The sequence below is a fragment of the Thunnus albacares genome, chromosome 3 (assembly GCF_914725855.1).
Source record: "Thunnus albacares chromosome 3, fThuAlb1.1, whole genome shotgun sequence".
Taxonomy (NCBI): domain Eukaryota; kingdom Metazoa; phylum Chordata; class Actinopteri; order Scombriformes; family Scombridae; genus Thunnus; species Thunnus albacares.
Window position 1 is genome coordinate 14238959 of NC_058108.1, and position 24038 is coordinate 14262996.

Here is a 24038-nt window from a genome sequence, read left to right on the forward strand (position 1 = left end):
ATCTGTGCTGTAGAAGAGAATTCTACATCTGCGTCCTTCACTCTGTCGCCAAGAGAGTGGATGCTGTGAGTGATGGATAAAGAGAAAAGTATGTTTGTGGGAACGCATGCCTCTCCTTGTTTGCGTGCAGGTGTGTGTGTGTGTGTTTGTGTGCACGAATGGTAGAGGAGGTGGAGGCAATAAATAATTACTGCAGTGATTGACAGGTGGGGTTAGATAAGGACTGGAGGACCCTCGTTAGCTGCATCCATCCTGAGCACCATGTTTCTATGACAATGTCAAATGTGCTGCCTATTAGTGCCACTTATACAGACATGCCCCTTCAGGGAGGGAACATATCCAACTGGAGCTCCTCACTATGGCAACCATTTGGAGTGACTCTGTCCTTTCCATTGCATATCACGCCTCCGTTTGGTTGAGGGATGTGTCTAATCCCTGGGAAACAACTGGCTGGTGCTATGTGTGTCTGTGTACGTGTGTTCACTGTGAGAAAACAGACAAGGTGTCACTTCTCAACGACCATCATTTTGTACTGTCTGCATTGTTGAGACGTGTTAGGATATAATTACAGATAGCACTTAGATTGATATAAGAAAATGCAGCCAACTCTGCTGGTGGTGTCTGCCAGACTGTCAGACACAGCAAGAAAGGATAAGCATGCCCTACTGAGCTTGTGTTGTGAAGATTTCAGCCTCGATACACAAAATGCCGTTTCTGATGAGAGTATTAGGTATGCTATGTTATCTGCAACTGAAAACCAAACTGCTATGGAGGCATTGGAGAGATGTAAACCGCTCCCTGCTGGTTTGCATTAATGGTTTAAGATTAGATTCAACTTGTGTGTCTGTGTCCATCAGGTGGCAGGAATTAAAGGCATGTTGATCGCTAACAAGAGGCAAGACAACCAGGTGAAGACCTTCATCACCTACAATAAAGGCCGGGACTGGAGGCTCCTGCAGGCCCCTGCTACTGACCTGGATGGAAACGACATCCACTGCATACTGGTAAGACACTGTATATTTACTATAGCTCAAAAGATTTTTGTGTTTATGTTTACAATTAGATGTAAATATGCCATGCACAACTGTGTGAAGCAAAACTGGGATACAGAATTTCTGAATGAGTCGTATCACTTTGTAATAAAGCACCCTTTATAAAGAGTTCATAAGCTGGAATTAATGGCTTTATTTCTGGTTACTAAATAATTTACCAATGCTTTATAGATCTTTGTGGCTATTCTTAAGAACAGCGGATGGGTGTTCTTGTTCTTTCTTGCTGTTTTTTGTCTGCTTCTACCATTATTTACCAGATAATGACCCATTTCATCCATGCAATCTTTCAAACTATCTTGCTAATGTCTAAGGTCGAAACCAGTGCTCCTTGCTAGCATTGTCAACATTTCCTGTGATTGTTTCACAGTAAAGGCATACAACTGCCCCAGTATTCCAATGTATTTATTGTGAAACAATCATAGGAAGTGGTGTGTTAGTACCATCAATAGTCTAACAAATTATCAATATTACTGCAGCAAATTGATTGGCTAAGAAAGCAGCTGGGCTCCTGCAGTAACAATGTGCTGGTAAATAGTGATAAATAAGCCAATATGATACATGGGGATTGTCGTTGCTCCACACCTGAATGAATGTAGTGGAACCTATTGTATGTAAGTATATACAGACATTGGTGTTTTTCATATAAGCTACGGTAAATCAAGTGATGTTGACTAAAATTATATTACGCATGAGTAGTTAGTAACTGCCCACATCGCTAACTACTGGTTTTAGTAGTAGACTGCTCAGCTAGTCCAGGGGTGTACAGTCACACCTGGAAGCTTCCCAGTGCAAACACTCTGATGTGTTTGCTACTGAGCAGCTCCACCTGTGCAGTTTGGGTTACTCAAAGGCACTTAGGTGGTGGTGTTGAGAGAGGCTCAAGTCTTCCCAGCCAGATTTAATCTGCCAGTTCTGGGATTGAACAAGCGAACTTCCAGTCACACACCTGCTTATCTTTAGCTCATTAGGTTTTATTAACAACTTATTAACATTTATAGCTGAAGTCTTTGTTTTAAGAACACTTTATTGGGTTTTTTTCAGCATCCTCAAGCAAGTGTAATACTAGAGGATAATGTACACAAACCACAGAGACTTTTCACCACCCAAACGTCACTGTACCAAACAGAAAATGCTTTGATGGATACTGCATAACTGAAAGAGACTGATTTAGAAAAAAATAAGTTAAAAAAATATATATTATACTTTAGTTTCTCAATTTACAGCACTGGGATCATACAATGGCATAAACTTTGTTTAATGACGATAATGATGTTTATGTATATTTAATGCTAGTGTTATTTGAATATGCTTATGGAAGTGGAAGTTGTGGTTTTAAAATAAGTCAGATAAGGTGCTACCTTGGCAGATCCAGATACACTGTATTTGCTGATGTTGTCAGCTTCCTCATTAGACAGCCTCCCTGCAACTAAAACTAATAGGCTGACTGTTAGGAGGAATCATGTTTGAGACATTAAGAGGACTTCACACGGTTTAAGAGGTGATTTTGGAGCTGTGTGGTGTGGCTTACCGGTTCACTGTGATTGCACATTCATGTGACATTTTAATTACTGCCGCAGATTCCTTTTGATTACCCTGTTCAGTCCCACTGCCCTTGATGTCCTTACACCAGTGACATGCTGTCTGCTGCGGAGATGAAAGCAGACACGTTTTTTTCTGCTCTGTGAACAAATGTAATTGTCTTCTGTTGTGTGCATGCCCCGGAGACTTGGCTTCACACTTTTAATGCAAATTCCATCGCTCTTTGTATTAATGACAGATTAAATGCAATTAGCAAAACTTATGAAGGCACAGTTGGTTCTCTATGGAAGACTAATGAATCTGGCTCGTGTTTTGATGGTTTGTTTTTGTTCTAGCATTTTGTTCTGACCCTATCATTTTCAAATAAATTATTCACATTTCCTCTCCCCTGTCATTACCTGGTAGCTAAATACCCTGATGCACAGTGAGAAAAAGATTGATTTATATCATATTTACAGTAAATATGGTCTAACATAAGAAACAAAGTGATGTGCTCTCTTTCAAAATGATTTCTGGCTTAACTAAGAGATGGTTTTCACATCGAATTTTTCTGGATGAATGTACAGTATTTTGTATCTGTGTCAACCTATTTTTTTCCTCCATGTAAGCATGCAGTTCAGCTGTTCTTCCTCTTCTCCAGCCTTTCTGTTCACTTCATCTCCAACTGCGAATGTCAGAGAACCCTTACTTGTCAGGAACAATCTCTACCAAGAGCTCTGCACCAGGGGTCATAGTTGCCACAGGTGAGAAGTTGTGTATTGTAAAACCACACAGTATTGATAAATATAACATATTTCTACTCCACAATTTTTTTTCTTTTTAAAAATGATTACACTGTCTGGCCTCAGCTTGCAAAATGAAGTACATATCAAATGGTAAAAGAAAGGTATTTTGGATGTAGGGCTGTACTGTGAGTGAATGCAACACTGAAGTGACACCTCCATGCCCTCTTACTTAAGCTTCTGCCTCATTAAAGATCCCCCACTCTCAACATGTAATAAGACATATAAAAAACTCTGCTGGATGATAATGTGTCTGATATGGTTTTTCTGCATAAAAAAAAAGTAGGATTACCACTTTTAAATCCTTAAAATTACATCTACTCTTAATGCCTCATGAAAATTGCAGAAACTATGAATATGCAAATATTGTCCATTTCAAAAGTGTAAGTGCTGGACACAAGATGTCTCCTACTTTACTATAAAGTCATTTCCCTAAAAATCTGATTTTCAATGAGCACAGAAAAACTTTCCAATTTCATTTGTGCAAACAGCTTTCTAGCATCAAACCCTGCACATCCATCATTCTACACAGTGAAGCTCAAACATCCAACTAAGGAAACAAGAAGAAAAACAGATTTTTGAGTGGAGGGGGACTTTTAGCTACACTGGGCAAGATCTAAACCTCTTCTACAGGCAAACTTATTGTTGTGGATCACATTTTTATTTATTTCAATCAAAAATATCCACTTGTTTTAAGGACATGTAGCCAGTTATGCATGCTTGAGAAAAAGCAACAGTTTGTGTTGTGATGTGTCAGTGTGCCTGCAAGTGTAAGAGAGTTGAAGCAAGAAAGATGAGGACAAAATAGATGTGTAAGTACCAGTGGCGGTGTCAGCAGAAAAAAGTCTGCCTTTTTGCTCTGTGTGTGTGTACGTTCATGCGTGAGTGTGTGTTTGACTTTGGATCTGTCTGTATTGTCTTCGGTTTGTGAGAATGCTGAATAAACATACATCTCCGCTGCCATGCTTGCACAGTATGTCTGTGTGGGCCTGTGTGTGTGTATTACTGGCCAAGCTTTTGCTTTGGCACTGTGATTCACTTTGCCTGCTGCGCCTTTTAAGACATCAGCTGGTGCAGAGATCATCTCACCAACATGACAAACACCATCCAGATCAAACACATGCCTATTTACTGAGTCGTGGCCAAGATAGTAGAGCAGATCAACAGAAGAAGCCAGTTCACTCGCTGCACACTCACAGGAAAAAAAGCTTTGGAGGCATTGTGTTGTAACACTGCAAACTGCCAGAGTGAAGGAGGCACCTGCCTTCCTCCTCCACATCTCACATTATATTGTCTAAATGATGCAGGCATCCATAGGAATTAACTTTGGGTCTTCTTTGTATAATTCACATGAATCGAGAGACAGCAAGCTGATCTGGGGCTCAAGCCAGAGGAATAAATTAATCACAGATGTGGATTGTGTGGTTGGCAGCATGTATTTAAAACACATATGGTCCTTTATCTGTGTGATCTCATTGCAGTTATGTTATGTCATATATTCTGTTGGCATTTTCACTGCAGGAAATATTGGAGCAGAGCTGTCTTACAACAATGTTGGCATGTTCATATCATCTGATGCTGGCAATAGCTGGAGACAGGTGAGCTACACACAGAGATCAAGCCAGCTGACAGATTTGTACAACAGTGTGAAATGTTGACAGAATAGCTAATGGCTTTCCAAATGTAATATTGTGTTAGGGTGTCATGTCCTATCCTAAAAAACATTTAATAACTGTTGCTATGCATGTCAAGCTTTCAACTACAGCATGGCACACATGCAGTTTACAATAATACCAGTGGCAGATTTACCACTTAGTAGAAGTAAACAACACAATCAGACATCCTGACATTTGTAAGCTAATGTTAGAGAAGATAAACACGAGGTTTAATTCTTTCCTAACAAATTTGTCCTCGAGTAAGAAAAGGCATCACCCTCCAAACTCTTTGTGTACAGAGCATTGCTGTCTTATTAGAGCTCCTGCATGTTGAGAAATCATTGGTCGCTAAGCTATGATTGGACAATAGCTGTTTGGAGGTGGGGTTTACCAAATTCCTCATCTCAGAACTTCCTGTAAATGATGAAAGTAGTTTTTTGTTACATTTTTATTTCCCTGTGAGGCTGAATGTATGCATATGTCTGTTCAGATTTTTGAAGAGGAGCACAACGTGTGGTTTCTGGATAAAGGAGGAGCCCTTGTTGCTGTGAAACAGCCATCTGTGCCAACCAGACACTTGTGGTATGTCCATTTAGATAACTTTTTTGGACACTTGTCTTAAATTACTTTTCCTATTTCCTACAGCTATTTTTTTTTAGGTTAATTCAACCCTTATGCACCAAAAAAAAAGAGCATGTATATATTATATGTGACACTTGATCCATTTAGCGATGCACTTTGACTGTGGCTCCTGCAGAAAAGTCATAGGCAATCTAATTTGAGAGATTTTTTTTCAAGCCACTTATCATTAACAGCCAGCCAGTCTGAGCCCCCCCCTTTTAGTGTTTTCATTAACATGTTGCCTTCCTCTTGCCAAATCGGATGCCTACGCTTTGCCTCAGTGCAGGCTAATCCAAGTGAGACCAGATCTGTTCTCCAGTCGCTTTTGCAACAATTTTGAAATTAGTTTTAGAGCCAGTGAAGTGTAGCCTGCTGGGTTTTTGTCTCCCAACCAATTTAAGTGTGATGGTAGAGGAGGAGAAAAAAAATAACAGAAAGAAAGAAGCCTGTGTATCTACATGGCCTCTGTACAGCAGCTACTGAACAGTATTGCTTTCTCAGCTAGTGTAAAGTTAAACACTTCCCCGACCTGAATCTCATAATAGGTGCATGTCAACGCTTTTTCTGTTGTCAGTGCTTTTAGCCAAATGAAGGCAGTGGGGGGTTTTTAGAGGCGGTATGGGAGGATTTTCTTTCTCCAAGCACAGGCCTCAGCAGTGTTTCTACCCATGTCACACTCAGGTACTCCTAGTTGTTGTCACTTCTGCACCAATGTTGATAAGCTGTCAGAATCAATAGAGTCCAGGCCCCAATGATGAAAGCTGTCCAGTTTTTTTTTTTTTTTTTTTGCAGTTTTGTAGCTGAACATGAAAAAGTTCTATTCTGGTCTTGTTTTTTTCACCCATGTCAACTTTACTCCGGACCCGTGACGTGGCTCTTTTTCTTTTTGACACCAAAACATTCCCTCTCTTCATGTGCTCTGAAAGCAGCTTTGTGCATCTTTGCTTTGATAACCAGACAGATTGTCTCTTAAATATCCCTTTAATGCTCAGGCTTTTGATATTTACCTCAAGCTACAGAAGCTCTGAGGCTACATCCGCACTAACCCGTTTTTGTTTTAAAACGCATAACTTTTGCTATGTTTACACACTATTCTGGCTTTTTTGAACCTCTAAAATGGAGACTTTTGAAAACACCATGTTTTAGTCTGGACGGGCAGAAATGGTGACTTTTGAAAATGATAACACAGACACCCACGTTCGCTTCCTGATTGGGTCTCATCAGTCACGACGTGTCCTTCCCTGATTCCTCACGCCTCTATTCGGTGACACTTTTCCAGAAAAAAACACATCAGTCTTGACTACCAATGGTTAATTCAACATGGATAACGAATTACAGGTGTTTCTTGCTGTCTCTGCTAGCAGCTGTTGTGCAGTTAAATTCTGCATTTTATAATGCTACTATAGGCAAGCTATTATTCGGGCAATTTGCAGCAATTCCTGTGTCCAGTCACTCATGCCCACTGTACATGAATGGTCATGTGATATGTGTTTTCAGGCGTGTTAGTATGGATGGAGATTATTTCTGAAACGGCTCTAAAACGCTTGTTTGGACAGAGATCGTTTTTGTTTTAAAATGCTTCAAAATGAAAACGTATTGGTGTGGACGTAGTCTTAGACTCGTCTGTTTAGACAAGCCAGTCATTCTGATCCTCACCTAAACCCTCCCCTATGACCAGGCTCTAATAGAGAGTGTCTGTTTCTGTGCCATTGCTGTTGCTGGGTTTGTGATGGGAATGCGTTCTGACACACATACACAGGGTCAGCTTTGATGAGGGGAGGCAGTGGATCCAGCACAGCTTTTCCTCAGTTCCTCTGTTCGTGGACGGCGTTTTGGTGGAGGCTGGGGCTGAAAACCAGATCATGACGTAAGTCCTAAATATCCCAAAGGGAACAAATGACATGTTAAAAGGTGTTGATTTTTGTGTCCTTTTAGGGGTTATTGTTGGGCTGAGTGTGAGTTGAAAGGTATGTTACCAATTCGGTTCATTTAGCATTGCACTCCTATAACATTTTCAAACACATAATGGGCAATAAAAAAAAGAAAGGATCAAAATCAATGCAGCAGAGTCAGACAGATATTGTTGTTTTTATTCCACTCATTCTTCTTCTTTGGTGTATACATTACCCACAATGCAACTTAACTCTTGACAGTTGGGTCAGTATACACTCACCAAGTGAATAGCTGAGATTTGGAGTGTGACAAACAAAGTCAGTAATAAAATCGTTTAAAGTGTTTAGTGTACATTCAACAGATTACAGACCAACTCCCTGATTCAATTTTGACCTAGTGTACTTACTGTAGTTGTGAGCTCCTACAGTTAAGCTGTGCAATTATAGACTATTACTGACCTTTTGGGTGTGCTCACTTTGGGGTTAATCCCCAAATAAAGTGGTTTAAAGTGGTTTAGACCAGTGGCTCTCGACCTTTTTGACTGGTGACCCTTTAAAATGAAGCAATGTCTGCTTGAGTCTTGAGCAACTGAAACACAGAGTGATACAGTACTTCCTTCTCAAACTGTTTCACTTGAAGAGCCCTTAAAAGTCTGAAGAGATGAACATATCCAGTACTTCACAAGACAAAAGTAAAAAGTAGCAAAAAAGTCAAGAAAAATAAGCAAACATTTGTGCTGCAGTTTTCTTTTTCTTTTTTTTTTCTTATCTCTTTAATCATCTTGACTGCACAGAATATTCTTGAGACTCCTTGAGATGTTACAACCCATCTGGCTAAACTGTTGGCTTGTTTCCAACTTGTTTGATCATCTTATTGCTTATTCCTTGCCCCATCTGACTTTGTTGTAGTGTTTTAGCCATGTCTCAGTAATTACTTTGGAGTACAATGGAATTATTACAGATTGAAACTATGGTAAAAATTACAAAAAATTAGACCCAAGTTGTAATAAACCACAATTATCATTAAGTAAAGAGGAAACATGTTTCTTATGGTTTTAAAGTATAATCAGTTTCTTGAAGTTTGTCATTTGCCACTGCAGCTTTTTTGGACACTTCAGCCACCGTTCTGAATGGCAGCTCATCAAGATAGACTATAAGTCCATCTTCAGCAGGAGATGCACAGAGGAAGACTATCAAACCTGGCACTTGCACAACCAGGTAAGAAAAAAAGCATTGTGAGATTCAGGTATGCCTGAAGTTCATGCAATAAAAGCAATATCACTTTCTGTAATGTTGCTCATTGTTCCCACAGGGTGAGCCATGTGTGATGGGACAAAAACAGATTTACATGAAGCGCAGACCTGGAAACTACTGTATGCTGGGAAAGGACTACTCCAGAATTCTCTCAGCTGAGTCCTGTATTTGCCGAGCCCATGATTTCGAATGGTAAGATGAAGTTTGTCTTTGCTCAGTAGCTCTTTCCTTCATAAAAGGGTTTATGTCTCCCTCAACTGTCTGCTAAGGGAGCACTTCATGTTAATTTGATAGCACTACTTTCAATGGATGTGTTTTTTCATTGATATTTTCAGAACTTTCTAATGTGTTTGTACTTTAATTATTTTGAATTGGGCAGATGCTAGCTACAGTATGAAAGTTTGTAACAGTATAAATGTGACCCAACCGACCATTTAGCTAATGCTATACCCAGTTAAATGCTACTGTATGTAAAAGTAATAGTAAGAAACAGCCCTGGCTTCTTAAAAAATAGCTACCATCCAGCTTCCATTAAAAGAGTCCTCCACAGATTAAGCATTGCACAACTATAGAGAGCTCAAGTGCCAGAAGTAGGAAAACCTCATTTAAAATATCATTGACATAATGTAAATTACTAAAAGTCCAGCCCTGGAGCATAGCCTCTCTCAACAATATGTTGTGTTGTTCACTCCATATGTCTAGATAAGGATGGTATTGTTTATTCAATATTTTACAAAACCTAATTTCCCTACAGCATCAAAGTTATTGTAGTCTTTGTTTTTGTTGTTTAACTTTGTTAAAATGGCAAAAATTTCAACTTCTAATTGACAATTTATCCCAGATTTTGTAAAGTAAACCCAAGGAACACTTTATTTTTTCAGAAACACAGATGAAAGAAATGCTGAATCATAAATTGCTTTGAGTTACAGAAGCAGACATGATGTCATGACTTCTGCTCAACAATATTGTCAGACTCAGGATGAACGGTTTTAAAAGGGATCAAAATCGATGCAGCAGAACCAGAGATAGTCTTTGTATTCCATGTCAAAATCTGGCACATACATTACTCATAATGCAGTTTGACAGCCAACAGTTGGGTCGAAGCGACAACTACCAACGCTTGAAGCCAATGTTGAAGTATCTTAAAGTGCAATACCACTGATGGCCGCCGGATGCTGGCACCAAAAGATCCCTGGCTCCAACTGACTCCCATTCAAAAAGCATCAGCTCCTCTCTAGAAATACAAAGTCAATCATCTTATTCACTGAATCGTTATAATCACAATCAATAAATGTGGGCCCTCTAATAAGTGTGCTGGTGGTCATTTTTATTGCTTCATTTATAAGACTTGAAGACTTATAGTAGCTTTGATGTCTGCTGTGTTAGCATTGATTGACAGCTGTGATAGACAGTTGTCTTACCTGCTCTCTCCAGCTCTGGGACTCACACTGAGCCAGACTATTGTCGTGAGTTTAATGTGATTTGCACACAAATTAGCACAATTTAACTAAAGTAGCCAACATTAGCCCATGTGCGGATCACTTGGTGTTCCCCGTAAGGTAGTGTTAGCTTAGGTCTGAGGTAATGGAGCATGTTTCCAGAGTGTGAAAGGCAACACCCCACACTCCTTATTTGGAAAGTCCTGGCACGGAAAAGCTGCCACTCTGGGCTTCAGACTGGCTCCAATGCAAACCAACGAGTGACGACACATCTTGCTACGTCCATCTTTATACAGTATACAGTCACTGGTTGGGTTGGAGATTCAGGTGTGTTACACTCATAGACTGTATAAAAATATGGATGTAGTTACCGTGACGCCACTCATTGGTTTCTGAAGAGCGGTTTTGAAGCTCCAAGTGAGCCGCTCCGGCCGTCGCCATTTTGGCAGTGCGTGACTCTGCCTCACTCCCAGCCAATCCAAAATGGGCAAAGAGGCGAGCTGAATGGCTGAAACAAGCCACCTAGCAGCTGGCGGACCTGTCACTCAAAGCAGCCATGTTCTTCATTATGCATAACTTTACGGTTCAATAGAATTTAAACGGGTGAGTTATAAATAAATTCAACCCTGTTAGAGTTTTCATGAAAGGGGAAATAAGCTTTAATGACCAAAACCGTTTTTTGTACCAGGCTGTAAACATGTTTATTCCTGCTGTAAAGTTGGGCATTTTCACATGGGGGTCTAAGGAGATTGCCTCGCTTTTGGAGCCAACCTCAAATGGTCATTCAACTGCAGGTTTTGGCACATCCGCTTTGGCTTCATTTTTCAGCTCTGGACGTTGCCACTTGGTTATACTAGTAGCGGCTAACGTAGCCTTGAGACGCTAGCCTCAAACAGAAATGAGGAGCAGGCTAGAGATAACACATTTGTTTTGAGCTATAAAGCTACTTTTAGACCACTTGTCCTCTTACATATATATTTTTTTCTTAACGGTTTTGTTACTAAATTCACTTTGTGGATATGGACATATTTTGAAGAAAATTAGCATGATGGGTGTGTGCTCTCATAGGAATACTGCAGAGTTGATTTCTCAGCAGCAGAGCAGAGTTTATATTACAGCAACAGACAAAATTACAAACTAGAGATGGTCAGTGCCATTCAAAAATATGCAAAGTGGGTGATTTATTCCTTAGCTGTGAGCAGGGTGTGTCTCATTTTCTGTGATCAGTGAATTAACAGTGCAACAACTCAAGCATGCAGCCTGGACAAGAGAGGAGTTCTATGCAAACACCATTTGCACTGTTCATTCTGTAGGCCAATTTTCAGCCATTTAAGATGAATTCCATTGCATATGCTATTCATGTGTCTCATTAATTTGCTCCATTTGCTGCGTGTTTTCCAATAATCTGATAAGTTTGGGATCATTTTACACAATTTGCTCATAATGTCTGTCTCCATAGTGTCTGTCTGTTAGCTTGCTATGCTTGTAATTCTGTTGAGACGATGTGGGGGTGTAAATAGTTTCAATTTGTATGCTAATCCCAAACAGTTGTACTTTTTATCTTAAGAAAAAAAAAGCCATCCCAACATACAGCAGTTATGTAAATAGTATTTGTAGAAAGTCAGAGAGTGAGTGCTAATTGGTTCCCATTGAACTAGTGTAAAGTTTATTTTCTTTCTGTGTCTGAGTCTGATTTCTGCCTGTCTATCTTACTCTTTCTGTCTCTACTGGGTATTATTTGATGCATGCTTAAAATTCTAAAATGAGGACTTGAAAAACCACCAAAGCAGAAAAAGCCCAAATCCTTTAACTTAATTTGAGGTGTGAAGAGTGTCTGGCACATGATTAGCCCAAGTGCATATTTATTAGACTTGTGTTAAATGACTTTGCATAGTGGAGACGTGTCTGTATATGACGCATTGTTATACTGTATTTACAGTACAATAGAAGAGGCTGAAGAGGCTGATTCATCAAAGATTAGGACTAATCCACTTTGATACTTTCTAAGTACTGATCAAAAAGTAGCATAGAGTATCAAAAACTATCTTGTACTTACAGTTGGCACTGAATGAGTCTTATGAAGTTCAGATAGAGTGCAAAGCAAATTTTTAGTGCGGCACAATTACATACGCATGACACAAGTCAACGCTAAGAAGCAAGTAGGTTCAAATTTGCCCCAGGTGACACAAATATGCATCCGCGCAAGTTGAAATTGTTTCAACTTAGGTGAATAATTTGTAGGCTTTATGAATGTACTTCATGAACGTAAAGAGAAGAGAGGGGAAAAGGACAGAGACTGGAGGGAAATAGAAAGAACCGGGGTCTGTGATGAGCTCTGGGTTCAGTCAGAGGTTGAACTGAACACAAACCCACAGACACTCTCCAACAGACATGGTCGGTGCCTGCCATTGCTAGCTAGCTCACAGCTACAGTAATTTATTTTGGCTATTTGGGGCAAATAAGCAGAAATGATCCAACGGTCAAACTTGTGCAAATAATGCAAGGGTCTGTTTGAACACAGTTTTAGTCTTTAATTATTCTTTGATGATATAGAAAGATTTTATTTTTAATACCATAAAATGGTTGAACTAGGATCCCAATTCTGTGTGCACATCTAACTTTCACACAGGTCTACACAAGCTCATTCACAATATATGTTCTAGCTGTTTTGTCCCAAAACGGACACCGTCCTGACTTTTACTTCTTTGGTCATATGTGCCTGTGCAACCAATATATCTTGACATCTTGTTAATGAATAGTTCACACTGTCGTGGTCACAGAATCAAACTCGACTAGTAAGCCACAGGCTTGTTAGTTTAGTTTATTTGTTCTGGCTTGCTAATTAATTGATAAATCAATGTCATGACTGTTATTAGAATGGGCACTTGCTTACCTTGCTTTGTGAGATGTAAATCATGTTCAGCAGGCAGGTCAGGGTTAGTCATCCTTGTGTAAGAAAACACACTCCCCCCTGGATGTGTATCCATACACACTGCATCACACGGCTGTGGCGCATTTGTCAACAGTGGCCTTAATCAATACATAATAATGATGTGCCTCTGTGCCAGACAGGCCCCTGGTCACCAGTTATAAAGAAATAGATAAGAGAGGGATGTGGAACATACTGTATGACAATATGTCCCTTTTCACATGCTGATATTGATCAGATGCTGTGTGGATGTGCTTTGTTGTCTGACAGTGATTATGGATATGAGCGCCGCGGCGATGGGAACTGCAGGCCTGCCTTCTGGTTCAATCCCTCCACTGTCTCCAGAAGCTGCAGCCAGGGTCAAAACTACCTCAACAGCACAGGGTGAGGATTTCATATTTATACTCTTTACTGCTAAATACATTCATGTGACATGAATTTATTTTTTGCACAAATCTGTGTGTTTTGGAGGCTTTCTGTTGGATGCTCAATCGGGCTTTTTTAGAACCGATAGCAATCACAGTTTTTATTATGATAAGTATCAATGAATGATGATGCTGTGCAGCTACAAGCGGCTGCCCACAACCTGATTCTGACATGTTGCCTTACACTGTGGGCATAAAACTGTCTGATACATCAATGAAAATAATCCCTGCAAAGTCCCATTTGTTTAGGAAAGAGCTTTGAATTTAGCAGTCCCACAGCGGCTAACAGAGATGAGTCTGTGGGGATCTAGGCAGAAGTGTACACTATGAGGTACATTAACTCTAGTATGCTGTCCCTAGGTTAAATTTGAAGGTACTTGTAGTTCATGTACAAATACAAGTACCTAAAGTACCTCATGTGAGTGTTTCCAATTTATAATATAATACAATACATTTCAGAGAGACATATAATGTACATTTTACTCCACTACATATATTTAACAGCTGTAGTTATTGGTTACTTTGATTTTACCTACAAAACATATGATTAACTTAAAAAATATAATGCATTTTTAAAGGTAGTTTCTCTATACCCACCTAGGAAAAACCTTGGAGGGATTTACATGAGTCACCAAACTGAGTTCTTACTAATAAGAATGATTAAGTTATAATTTCTCCCACAAAAACACCAAAAGGAGAGCCAGAAAGACATCATCCAAGCCAAGTGCTGTGTACGTCTCTACACAGCCATGAGAAAAGATCTAATCAGGAAAAATAAGTGAAAATATCTGTGAAGGTGGAGCATGGGTGTGCAGGGTCATTGATTTACCATAATAGTTCAAACTAATTCCTCCTCAACCAGCCACATTAAATGCTGCTCTACATTTTAATGAATCAATAATCTTTTGCTCACACAAGATAAAAAATAGGGAAAGGGGGAATTCTGTACCTATAATGAATACATTTATTTTTAATATTTTAAGTACATATCAATTTTGTACTGTAAAAGTTTGAGTATAGGACTTTTTTTCAGTGTAGTATTGCTACTTTTACTTACAAGGTGCTGCAAGATGCTACAGGCTACTTACACACTGAATTTATCCTCATTCCCCAACATTCTCTTCAGTTAGTTTCTTTGAAGACATCATCATATTTATCTGTCATACTTAAAGGTAGTGTAACAAAGTTTATTTAGTTGTTCCAGGTATTTCACATCATTGAAATAGGTGATACTTCCTCCACAAGCTAAACTCAACAGGACAATACTCATCTCTTTCTACAATTGTTTTATTGAAAGCATCCTTACATTTTCATTCATTTGCTGGTGTCAGTTCTTAAATATCCAAAACAAGAAGTGCCTTAACACTGTCGTTAACACTTGTTCAAAAATTGTATTGCTTCATTTCACCAAATCCAGACTGTCCAATAAGCCAGCTCCATCCTCCAAGACCCTACACACATCTTCAACTCCTCTTTAAATAGCTTCCCTCTAGAAGACGCCTTCGGAGCATTAGATTCTTGACAGTCAGAAGAAGAAAGACATTTGTTCTTGAGGCAATTTGTCTCTTTAATGTCAGCATCTAACTTCCTGACCACCCTCCACCCCCCTGTCACCACCTTAGATGCCAACAAACCATACATTTTGCACTTTATCAATGTGGTTTTTGTAGATGTTTTTAATGTCTGTTTTATTTTTAATGTCTGTTTTATTGTCTGTTTTATATGTCTGTCATTCTAATTGCACCCTCAAGGACTCAATCAGGGAATCAACTTTGTTGAACTGAATTGAAATTGAATTGTATCTGATCAACTAGGGACCATCAATGAAATACTTTGTAATGAGTACTGACAATTTCCAATCACTGCCCAATTGATCAGAGCGTCCCTATTTTCTTTTTGCTTTGTCATTTCAGTTATTTCAGTACCCAAATTTACTACCACATAAAGTTAAAATTACTACTACTGCAGTACAGCTTGCACATTTTATAAACTAATAATAACTTCATATTGTTTGCATCTGTGGTGTAATAATTTACTTTAATTCTCTTTTTCTTTCTTGTGTCAGTGAGATGTGTCTTCTGTGTTAGTTTTTGAGGCTCTCCAGGGGACAGTCACCTTGCAAAGCTTAATCACAGTGGTAGTGTTTTGTTCACCACTGCTATGATTAAGCTTTGCAAGGTGTCTCAGCCTCTGACACAGCTTGTGTTGTCAGTTGTCATCTAGTCTAGTTTTCTCACAGTGGGGCCACTCAAACACAACAGCTGTACTGACACACCACTCTGCTGAGTTCAACAAAATTGTTTCTAAATCACAAGCTCATGTAGCATCAAGCGGAATTTTAAAAACTAATATATAGACTAGAGTAGATATATATATATATATATATATATATATATATATATTATAGGATATAATAGAACAGAAATACTCTGAATTTCCAACTTGTGTATCTTTTCAAAGGTACCGTAAAGTGGTGTTAAACAACTGCACCAAAGGAGTTAAGGAAATGTACACAGCTAGAAAGCAACAGTGCCCCAACAGACCTCCTAAAGGACTTCTGCTGACCACCAAAGATGGCAAACTTACTGCCAACCTGGGCAGCAACGTTACCTTCCTGGTGCATCTGGATGAGGTGAGAACACAACCAACACGGCTCCTTCACTAGTCAGAATAGATACCTGGATTTTTATTTAAGCTGCTTTCAATGATTTTTGTCTACCAGGGGGCAGAGATAATGAGCTAAGAGAAGCTAGTAAGGTCCATAGAGACAGAGCGCAATGTGTCATACTCTGAAAACCACGCCCAACGGAGGGGAAAAAAATTGGTGCCAAAATATGCAACGGGCTGAACAAAGGGCTGAAACAATAACAAAATGCCTGCAGCATGTCAAAGGATTATTTTATTTTAGCACCCTTTGTCTACCAGAGAGGAAATGGTATATTGACAAACTCAGTATTCTCTGTCTTTCTCACTATCCCTTCTCCTTACCTTGCTTGCTTGCAAACACAATACTGCATAGCTTTCTGATTTATCCACATTCCACTATAACACAAGTTGCATTCTACCAAAATACTTTAGCTTAACTTAGCTTAACAGAAATATAGTTAGCCTAAAATTGACATTTAGATATTTGACTTACGAGTGACAAATTGCATTGCTGCACATGTAGGCAAAGAGGGGACCTCCTTCGTAAGGTAGTTAATTCATGAACACTTATTGTAACACTTTAATTTTCTAAAATTAAAAGTGTAATAAAAACAAAAGCAGGATTTTTAAGTGTCTTTCCACTTTTATTCGAATACAAATACAAATAATTCTGCTGCCTCAACAAATATAGATACAAATACAAATACTGAGAGCAATGAACTGTTTTCCCCTCCACGGTAGGTGGTACTTAATTCTGCTCTGTCTCTATAGAACAGTTGGGCATTACTCAATGTAAATATATATTAATGTAAGTTTTAAGACACATGAAATAAACTTAGTGTGTTTGTTACTGCACAACAAGGAATCAGACCAAAGAATAAGTCTGTACCAGAAGAAAATGAATGCTGAAGTTTGAATACACTGTCTGGTTCTGTCTAGGAAAGTAACCTTGTTCGAAACACTCTCTAAAGTTTAATAGAGTCAAATGGCTCCAATTCGCCCACGCAATGCTAGAGTTCTCAGCCAGAGGCAAAAGTAAAAGACCTCACCAGAGACCCTGTTAGTGAGTGAGAACGCTGTGTTCAGAGCCAGGCCCTCCAGGCCGCCTGGTCACTGAGAAACTGGCTCACATGTTACACAGGTAGAATACGGTCTGTTGATGCTGGCAGCAGGCTTTAGGGCGTTAGCAACAGGAGTGCTTTCCGTGCTTTCCTGCCTCTGCAACAACTCAAGGAAAGTGTGTCCCCCCAGGGTCTTGTCCAGGCCCAGTTGTCATATTACTGTGTGATGACTTGAGGAATGGAGGCCCGTTTCTTTCATTAAGAGGGGGATTGTCTGATGGAAAGAGGAGGGGGGTGATGGAGGGAGGGAGGTGGGTGGTAAAGCAATGTGATAAAAGAAGAGAGGGGTGGGGTAAAGAATCCTTGTGGCATCAACCCTATTTGAGAAAATTCTCAAGATGAATTCAAAGTTTAATTTATATTCATGAAGCCTGCAATGGGTGTATTTCTTGGGGAGAGCAAATGGCCTTAAATATTTAATGGATTGAAGACTCTGTGGCACGCATCCACATTTAGAAATAAAGGAGAAAACTATGAAAAAATGGACACATGTTTTGGGATATGATAAGATCAGCAGGACCACATGGTATATTTTCCTGGTCAAAACTGGTTTTGTATTGGCTGGGAACCCTTCAGTGCAACACAGTAATTACAGCTACAGATGGGCTTTGTAAAGGCGACTGACTTTTCACTAAGTGGTTGGCAGAGGAGTGATTGGTTTGTGCCTAAATGACACCAACCAAATCTCAAACAATTCATAAAGAATTTAACTGCCATTCCATATTTGGCATCAAAGGAAGGAAACAGGGGGAATTTGAGACACTTAGATATTCTCTGTATTTTCTTTGTGCCATTTAGAATAATTTGGTGTTTATAGTTTACGGTGTGTGTGAGTTTGAGTGTGGTGGAGGAAACTATATAGGAATATACAGCAGGAGTGTTGATAATCTTTGCTTAGTATTCTTGTTTAAACAGCATGTCTGAAATGCATTAGGCTCATCTTCATTGCTGAAAAATACAAATAACTGCATGATGAAATTATACAAATAACTGCATGTCAACAAACTGACTACAAGGAACAGATCACTGCTAAACCTGTGGCTCTGTGAAAACTACAGCAACTCTCTAGTGAATACTGTTGTCAAGACTCTCCCAAGAGGATTACACATGGTAGGTTTGTATAGGGAGATTCTGATATTTTTTGTGTTTAGAATGAATCAGCCTTGTTATATCAAGGAATATGATAAATCATCAACAAAATAAAGGGGTATTTACAGATTTATATCCCTGACAGTGCAAAAGAGCATTTAGATCCATATTTTATTTGTAATGGTATTTGTCAGTCAAACTTTCCCATGATATAATTGGCGTTTTAATCTTATACAGTAATAAAATGTATATAAGGCATATAAATACTTAACGCACATTTTCTTTATATTAATTATACAATTACTGAATGTTTTTCATTTCCATTTTCTGGAACACAGATAACAAGTGATATTTTGTACATGTCTTCTCTGTAAAGTATGAGGTGTTACCAGTGCCTTGCCTAACTTCACTTTCCATGGTGCTAGCCTGGGTTAGAAAAGCAATGTATAACAGTATGTTGTAAAACACCACAAGTGGCCACTGTGAAGTTTTTCATTGGCAGCTATAGCAGTTTAGCAGCTTGTCTAAATTGGAGGGTTAGGCTGGGGGATATTGAACTAATGACGTCAATATTTTAAAGTCCTCACTACAGCCCTGCTTGTTGTCAAACTAAACCTGAAAAAAGATACATACTGCACAGCAAATTTTGTTCTCGGTGGCTGATTTATTTTTATATCAACAAGTACGACAGATTAAATCCTGCCTGTGTATAAACTGGCTTCCCACTTGGTCGAGTGTTGTCATGAATCAGATTTGGCTTCACTTTTGCTGGCAAAGCTAAAGTAACGAAAGGCTTTGCCAGCTCAGTGCTTAAGTTGGAGAGGAGACGCTGGTGACAGCATGCTTTATTTTTGTTCTCTCATAGACAGACATGGCTTTGTTTTCCAGTCAATTTGTCAGTGGTTATTTTGGGTTTTATTATAGCTTTTTAATTGTCGCCTCAGGATGTGAAAACTTGAAAGGATTTATTTATAACTGTTGAATTTTTGGATTTTATTCACTTACAGTAGTGTTCAGCTGGATATACTGTAGATGTGTGGTCTGATCCCCTCTTCCGATTTGCGTGTGGCTATCACTGCATCACATGGCATCCTCAGTCCTCACCAAAAAGGGTTAAAATTTAAAAGAATCACACAGTGGTTCTTTCTTGGTTAATGTAAGCTTCCTGTGATCTGCCTAACAATTGATTTGTCAGTTTGAATTTGTAACAGCCAGTTCTCTGTTTCACACTCTAGTCACATTTGGGAGAAAATGTTCTACAGTTGTTCTTGCTCATGTTATCTTTTTGTGAAACTTATTTCTGCCCCAGTGGAAAAGCTAGATGGAATATCCTGCCGACAAACATTCTGATTGAACATGACAGGCACAACTTCTGTGGATTCCCAGTTAAAATATTAACTGCAGTGTTTAAACTCTGTTCAATCATAATATTAGATGGATTTATGCTGACTTGCTTAGCTATTAGCCCAAATTAGTTAATAAGAGAAACACACACAAAAAAAACCCTTTCAATCTTATTTCCCATCAGGCACTGGCTCATTTTTTACTTCCAAGTTGCAAGTAACCTTTCCAGTTAGGTAAAAGTGTAATATGTAAAGCTGCAACTCATGATTTTTTGGCCACTTGGGGGCAGCAAAACGAGCTGAAAGTACAATATCGACACACTATCACTGTGTTAGCAAACAGTTGCTTGTTTACACATGCATACAAGAAAAATAATGAGTAAGCTCAAACCATTCTATAATTTTTTTACATCTAGTCTTAGTTTACACATTTTTCTCTTGTGATCATTTAGCTTTCCTTACCCATTTCAAGTTCAGCTCTAGAGTATAAAAAAAGTCAACAAACAAACAAAAAGCTACTTAAGTCGGACTTTCTTTAGTGTAGAAGAGCAACCGCTTCTTAACTCAAATATGTCAAATAATTGTGTCAAATATTTCACATTTTCTTAAAAAATTGAATATAACCATTTCCATAAATTACCATTGTTATAAATAATGTTAGCTTCAACCAACAAAGGATATGTAGATATCTATGTGCAGGAGGAAGGATTACTCAGGATCAGGAGTATAACATTTATCTTCCTTCACTGTGGAGGATGTGGAAACAGCAGCACAGTCTGGTGAACGCTTTAACTCCAATGCAGATGAACTTTTCAAGTCCACACCAGAGCCAGCGAGCAATCACAACACAACAAAATGTACAAAGCAGAACTAGAAAAAAGTGCCACCTACGTAGTTCCAGTAGCAAGGTGTCATTACTATAACAAATGAGCATTTATCTTTAATTATCTCAACATGACTGACATACCAAATAACACTGGGCATAGGAACAATAATAGTACCAGTACTACAATAACATCATTAACAATAATAATCATCTTTAAAAAATTGAAAAGAATCAATTATAACATTGGAATGAAACCATTTAATTACTTGTTGGTGATACAGGTCATTCTCAGTGTTTGTGACTATGAGCAATACCTTTAACTTACAAAGTCATTTGATCCATTGTGTATATAAAATATTAATAAGTGCACTTTTAAATTAAGTCATTACATTAATTTAATTACATGTCATAGATTTTAATTGTTGACATTTTTTCTCTCCAGTGGTATCTTTGTCATGAATAGCTCTATCTAATGGAAAAAAAAAATACTTTACAGCTGTATACTGTGGAAAAAACATGAACAACTTCCCACATTCATTTACAGCTGCAGTGTCTTTTTTTTTGTCACTCATCACATTGACACTGTGGGTTCAGATTTGACACACCTGAACAAATGCTTGCCTTGTGTATCCAAACCCCTGTCAACATGTACAACAGTTCCTCTATTGTGGATCAACACTGATGTCCCAGCCTCAAAGCTCCAGCCATGATGTGTTTGGATCTGCTCAGCCCTGGGAGATACTCACACACAAAGAGTGACATTTAGAGAGACGGGTCAGCATCAGTCTCATGCAGATTAGCAAATCCCATGGTGGCTGATATAGAGACCAAGCATGAACACAGAATGTACAGGAAACAGAGAGAAGAGCTGAGTGACATCGACGCCACCAAGCCCGAGTTTTGTTTGTACGCCAGCTCATTACAGCTCTTAACAATGCCCGCACTATCAAACCCTGTTCTTAGCTGTTCTCTATTCTCTCCAGCCACTTATCAAAGATATCATTTTCCAGGCAAAGTGACATGAAATATCCCCAGAACACTCAACGAAACCTCCTGCGTTTTCACGCTCAGATGCACACAAAGAAGGGACTCAGGTAGCGAGGGATGGCAGGAGCCAAAGAGCAGGAAAGAGAAAATGAATAATAGGTTTATTTATTTAGTGTCATTGTGAGTTTTGGTGAAGCCGGCATGCTAATGCAGTGTTACAAATGAAGATCCCAGTAGCATTGCGCTACAATGTGCCAAGGGGAGGCTGGGACTTTGCATTCGCAGGCCTGGAGGGGGGTTGTGAGCGCATATTTGGTTGCAGTGGCAGCTGGAGCCACCAACACTTGCGCTGTGTGCTGATCCTTGGATAGTGCCAGATGTGATTCCCAGAGGACTCTGTGCAGGCAGCTGAAGACTCACACACCATGCAAAGGCAAACATGGTGGGGTGGGTGCATATTTACACAGACACACATGTGCACTCTCTGTCTCACACACATACAAAACTCTCTCTTTTCCTGTCACACACAGCCGTACTCTTGCACACACACACATATTGATATACAGAAATGCTGTATCATCTTAACATTAAAATATCAAGTAATTAATAACTGTGATATTCAAAACTTAAGGACACAAGGATCAAATCAAAGCTGACTGTAAATAATTACCCATAATTATTCTACTAATGGATTAACTTCTGAACACATCATCTGTATGCAAGAACTCATTAGAACAGAGTTTCATAATTGCGAATATTTGTCTGTATTACATTTATTTATGTTTACCAGTTTGTTTAGCAAGTTAGTATCTGCTACATTTATCAAAACAAATATGAAAAAATAGTTTCCTGCTGAACTATCCAGACAAAACTTTTGAAACCAGCAGCATTAATTCCATACAAGAGACATTCATACTTGAACTTACTAGTCTGGGAGAGGAATAATTGAAAGAACTGTATTTATCTAACTATACAATTATATCTAAGTACTATAATTATACAGCATGACTATTAACTGGTGAAAATGAACATACATTTTAAAAGACGACACAAATGCTGTTAAAATGAATAAAAAAAACTCACTTCTTATATATTTCAAGATCAGTGTGCATAATTTTCACTTGTGTGAACTGTGTGTAGATGTGGTGATCTGTGTGCAGCTTACTTCTCCTTGTCATTAAGACAAGCTTAAGCCTGTTGTAAGCTTTTATTTCATTTTTGTTTGACCTGACCATTCTTGGTTGCTCCTTTTCTTTATTCATGTATATCCATCTGAAAGGAACTGGAGGAAGTACAAATACGTAGAGTAAAGCTGGAGTCTTGATTGGTGCAGTGTGTAGACAGTAACACACTGCGTGGAAATAAGTGTCTGCCTGAAAATCCAACTTCCTAAGAGAATACAGTAATACAGAGAATACTATTTTTTGTGTAAAAATATTGTTAAGATTGGACAAAATTGCAAGCTGTTGCATCTTGTGCTGGGATTGTTTGGGGTGCATTAAATCACTAGCTTCAAATTCCTGATGGGACTGCTTAAAGACCTCCTACAATAGGTCTTGCAATGCAACTAGTGCTAATGTAAAGCACTAATACACTCGCAGTGCCATTTCTGTTGATCTGTTCTATGTACTTGAACCTGTTTCATCGCTCCAGATGAGTGGAGTGATGCTGCTGAGGTTATGTTTATGATCAGGTGCAGCAGTGCAATCATTTTCTTTTAAAATTGTGTTTGTCTTTCCATCTGCTCAGACCATCTCTTATTGTAAACAAAAGTGCAAAAGATAGTTTTGGTGGCTTGAGGTGCTCAAAACAGATCTCTCTAAAATCACAAAAACATTTCAGGTATATTCAGTTTCACATGCGTTGTGTCATCGAACACAGATTTCAAAGCGCACCAAAATACAATTTTATGACATAAACGTTATAGATTAATAGATTCTTACCAAAAATATAATTTGCATTCCTTGCCTGATTGCATGGATATCCATGTCTTTCTATGTCATTATGTACAGACAGAAATTTCACTGTCTCCTGAACTATTTCAGCTTGGAATGCTGCTTGTTAATATTTGGCTTACGGTAAATTTGAGAAGGAACAGTTTTCTGCTCAGAGAAATGGATCCTGTCTTCTGCACTTACAGCGGACATGATTGGTCAGTATTAAAACACAGCTCATCACCCACCTGCTGATACTGTATTCCTCTTACTGATAACACACAACATTAACCCTCTTTTTCAATTTGCAGTGTGCTGTTCCAGGATTGCACTTGTCACCAAAACTGCTGCTCACACTAATGTGCACTCACACCCAGAGCTTTAGCTGGTGATTGAGATTACACCATGAAATTATAGCATGTTCTGTTATATTTTAGACCAATGTGGTATTTTGTCTTTTGAAATGACCTTCAGTAGTCTTGATATATACATGAAGTGAATGTT

The 24038-nt window shown here is 38.8% G+C and overlaps 1 protein-coding gene across 1 annotated transcript in view; it reads left to right on the forward strand.

Moving 5' to 3' along the window:
* Positions 1-24038, forward strand: part of sorcs3 (sortilin related VPS10 domain containing receptor 3) — a 120358-nt gene that overhangs the window by 73792 nt on the left and 22528 nt on the right. The window contains exons 9-17 of the mRNA XM_044346647.1: positions 858-1004; positions 3232-3334; positions 4895-4971; positions 5519-5610; positions 7409-7516; positions 8642-8759; positions 8854-8987; positions 13434-13547; positions 16049-16220. Of these exons, the coding sequence (XP_044202582.1) occupies positions 858-1004; positions 3232-3334; positions 4895-4971; positions 5519-5610; positions 7409-7516; positions 8642-8759; positions 8854-8987; positions 13434-13547; positions 16049-16220 (1065 nt within the window). The remainder of the gene's footprint in view (positions 1-857; positions 1005-3231; positions 3335-4894; positions 4972-5518; positions 5611-7408; positions 7517-8641; positions 8760-8853; positions 8988-13433; positions 13548-16048; positions 16221-24038) is intronic.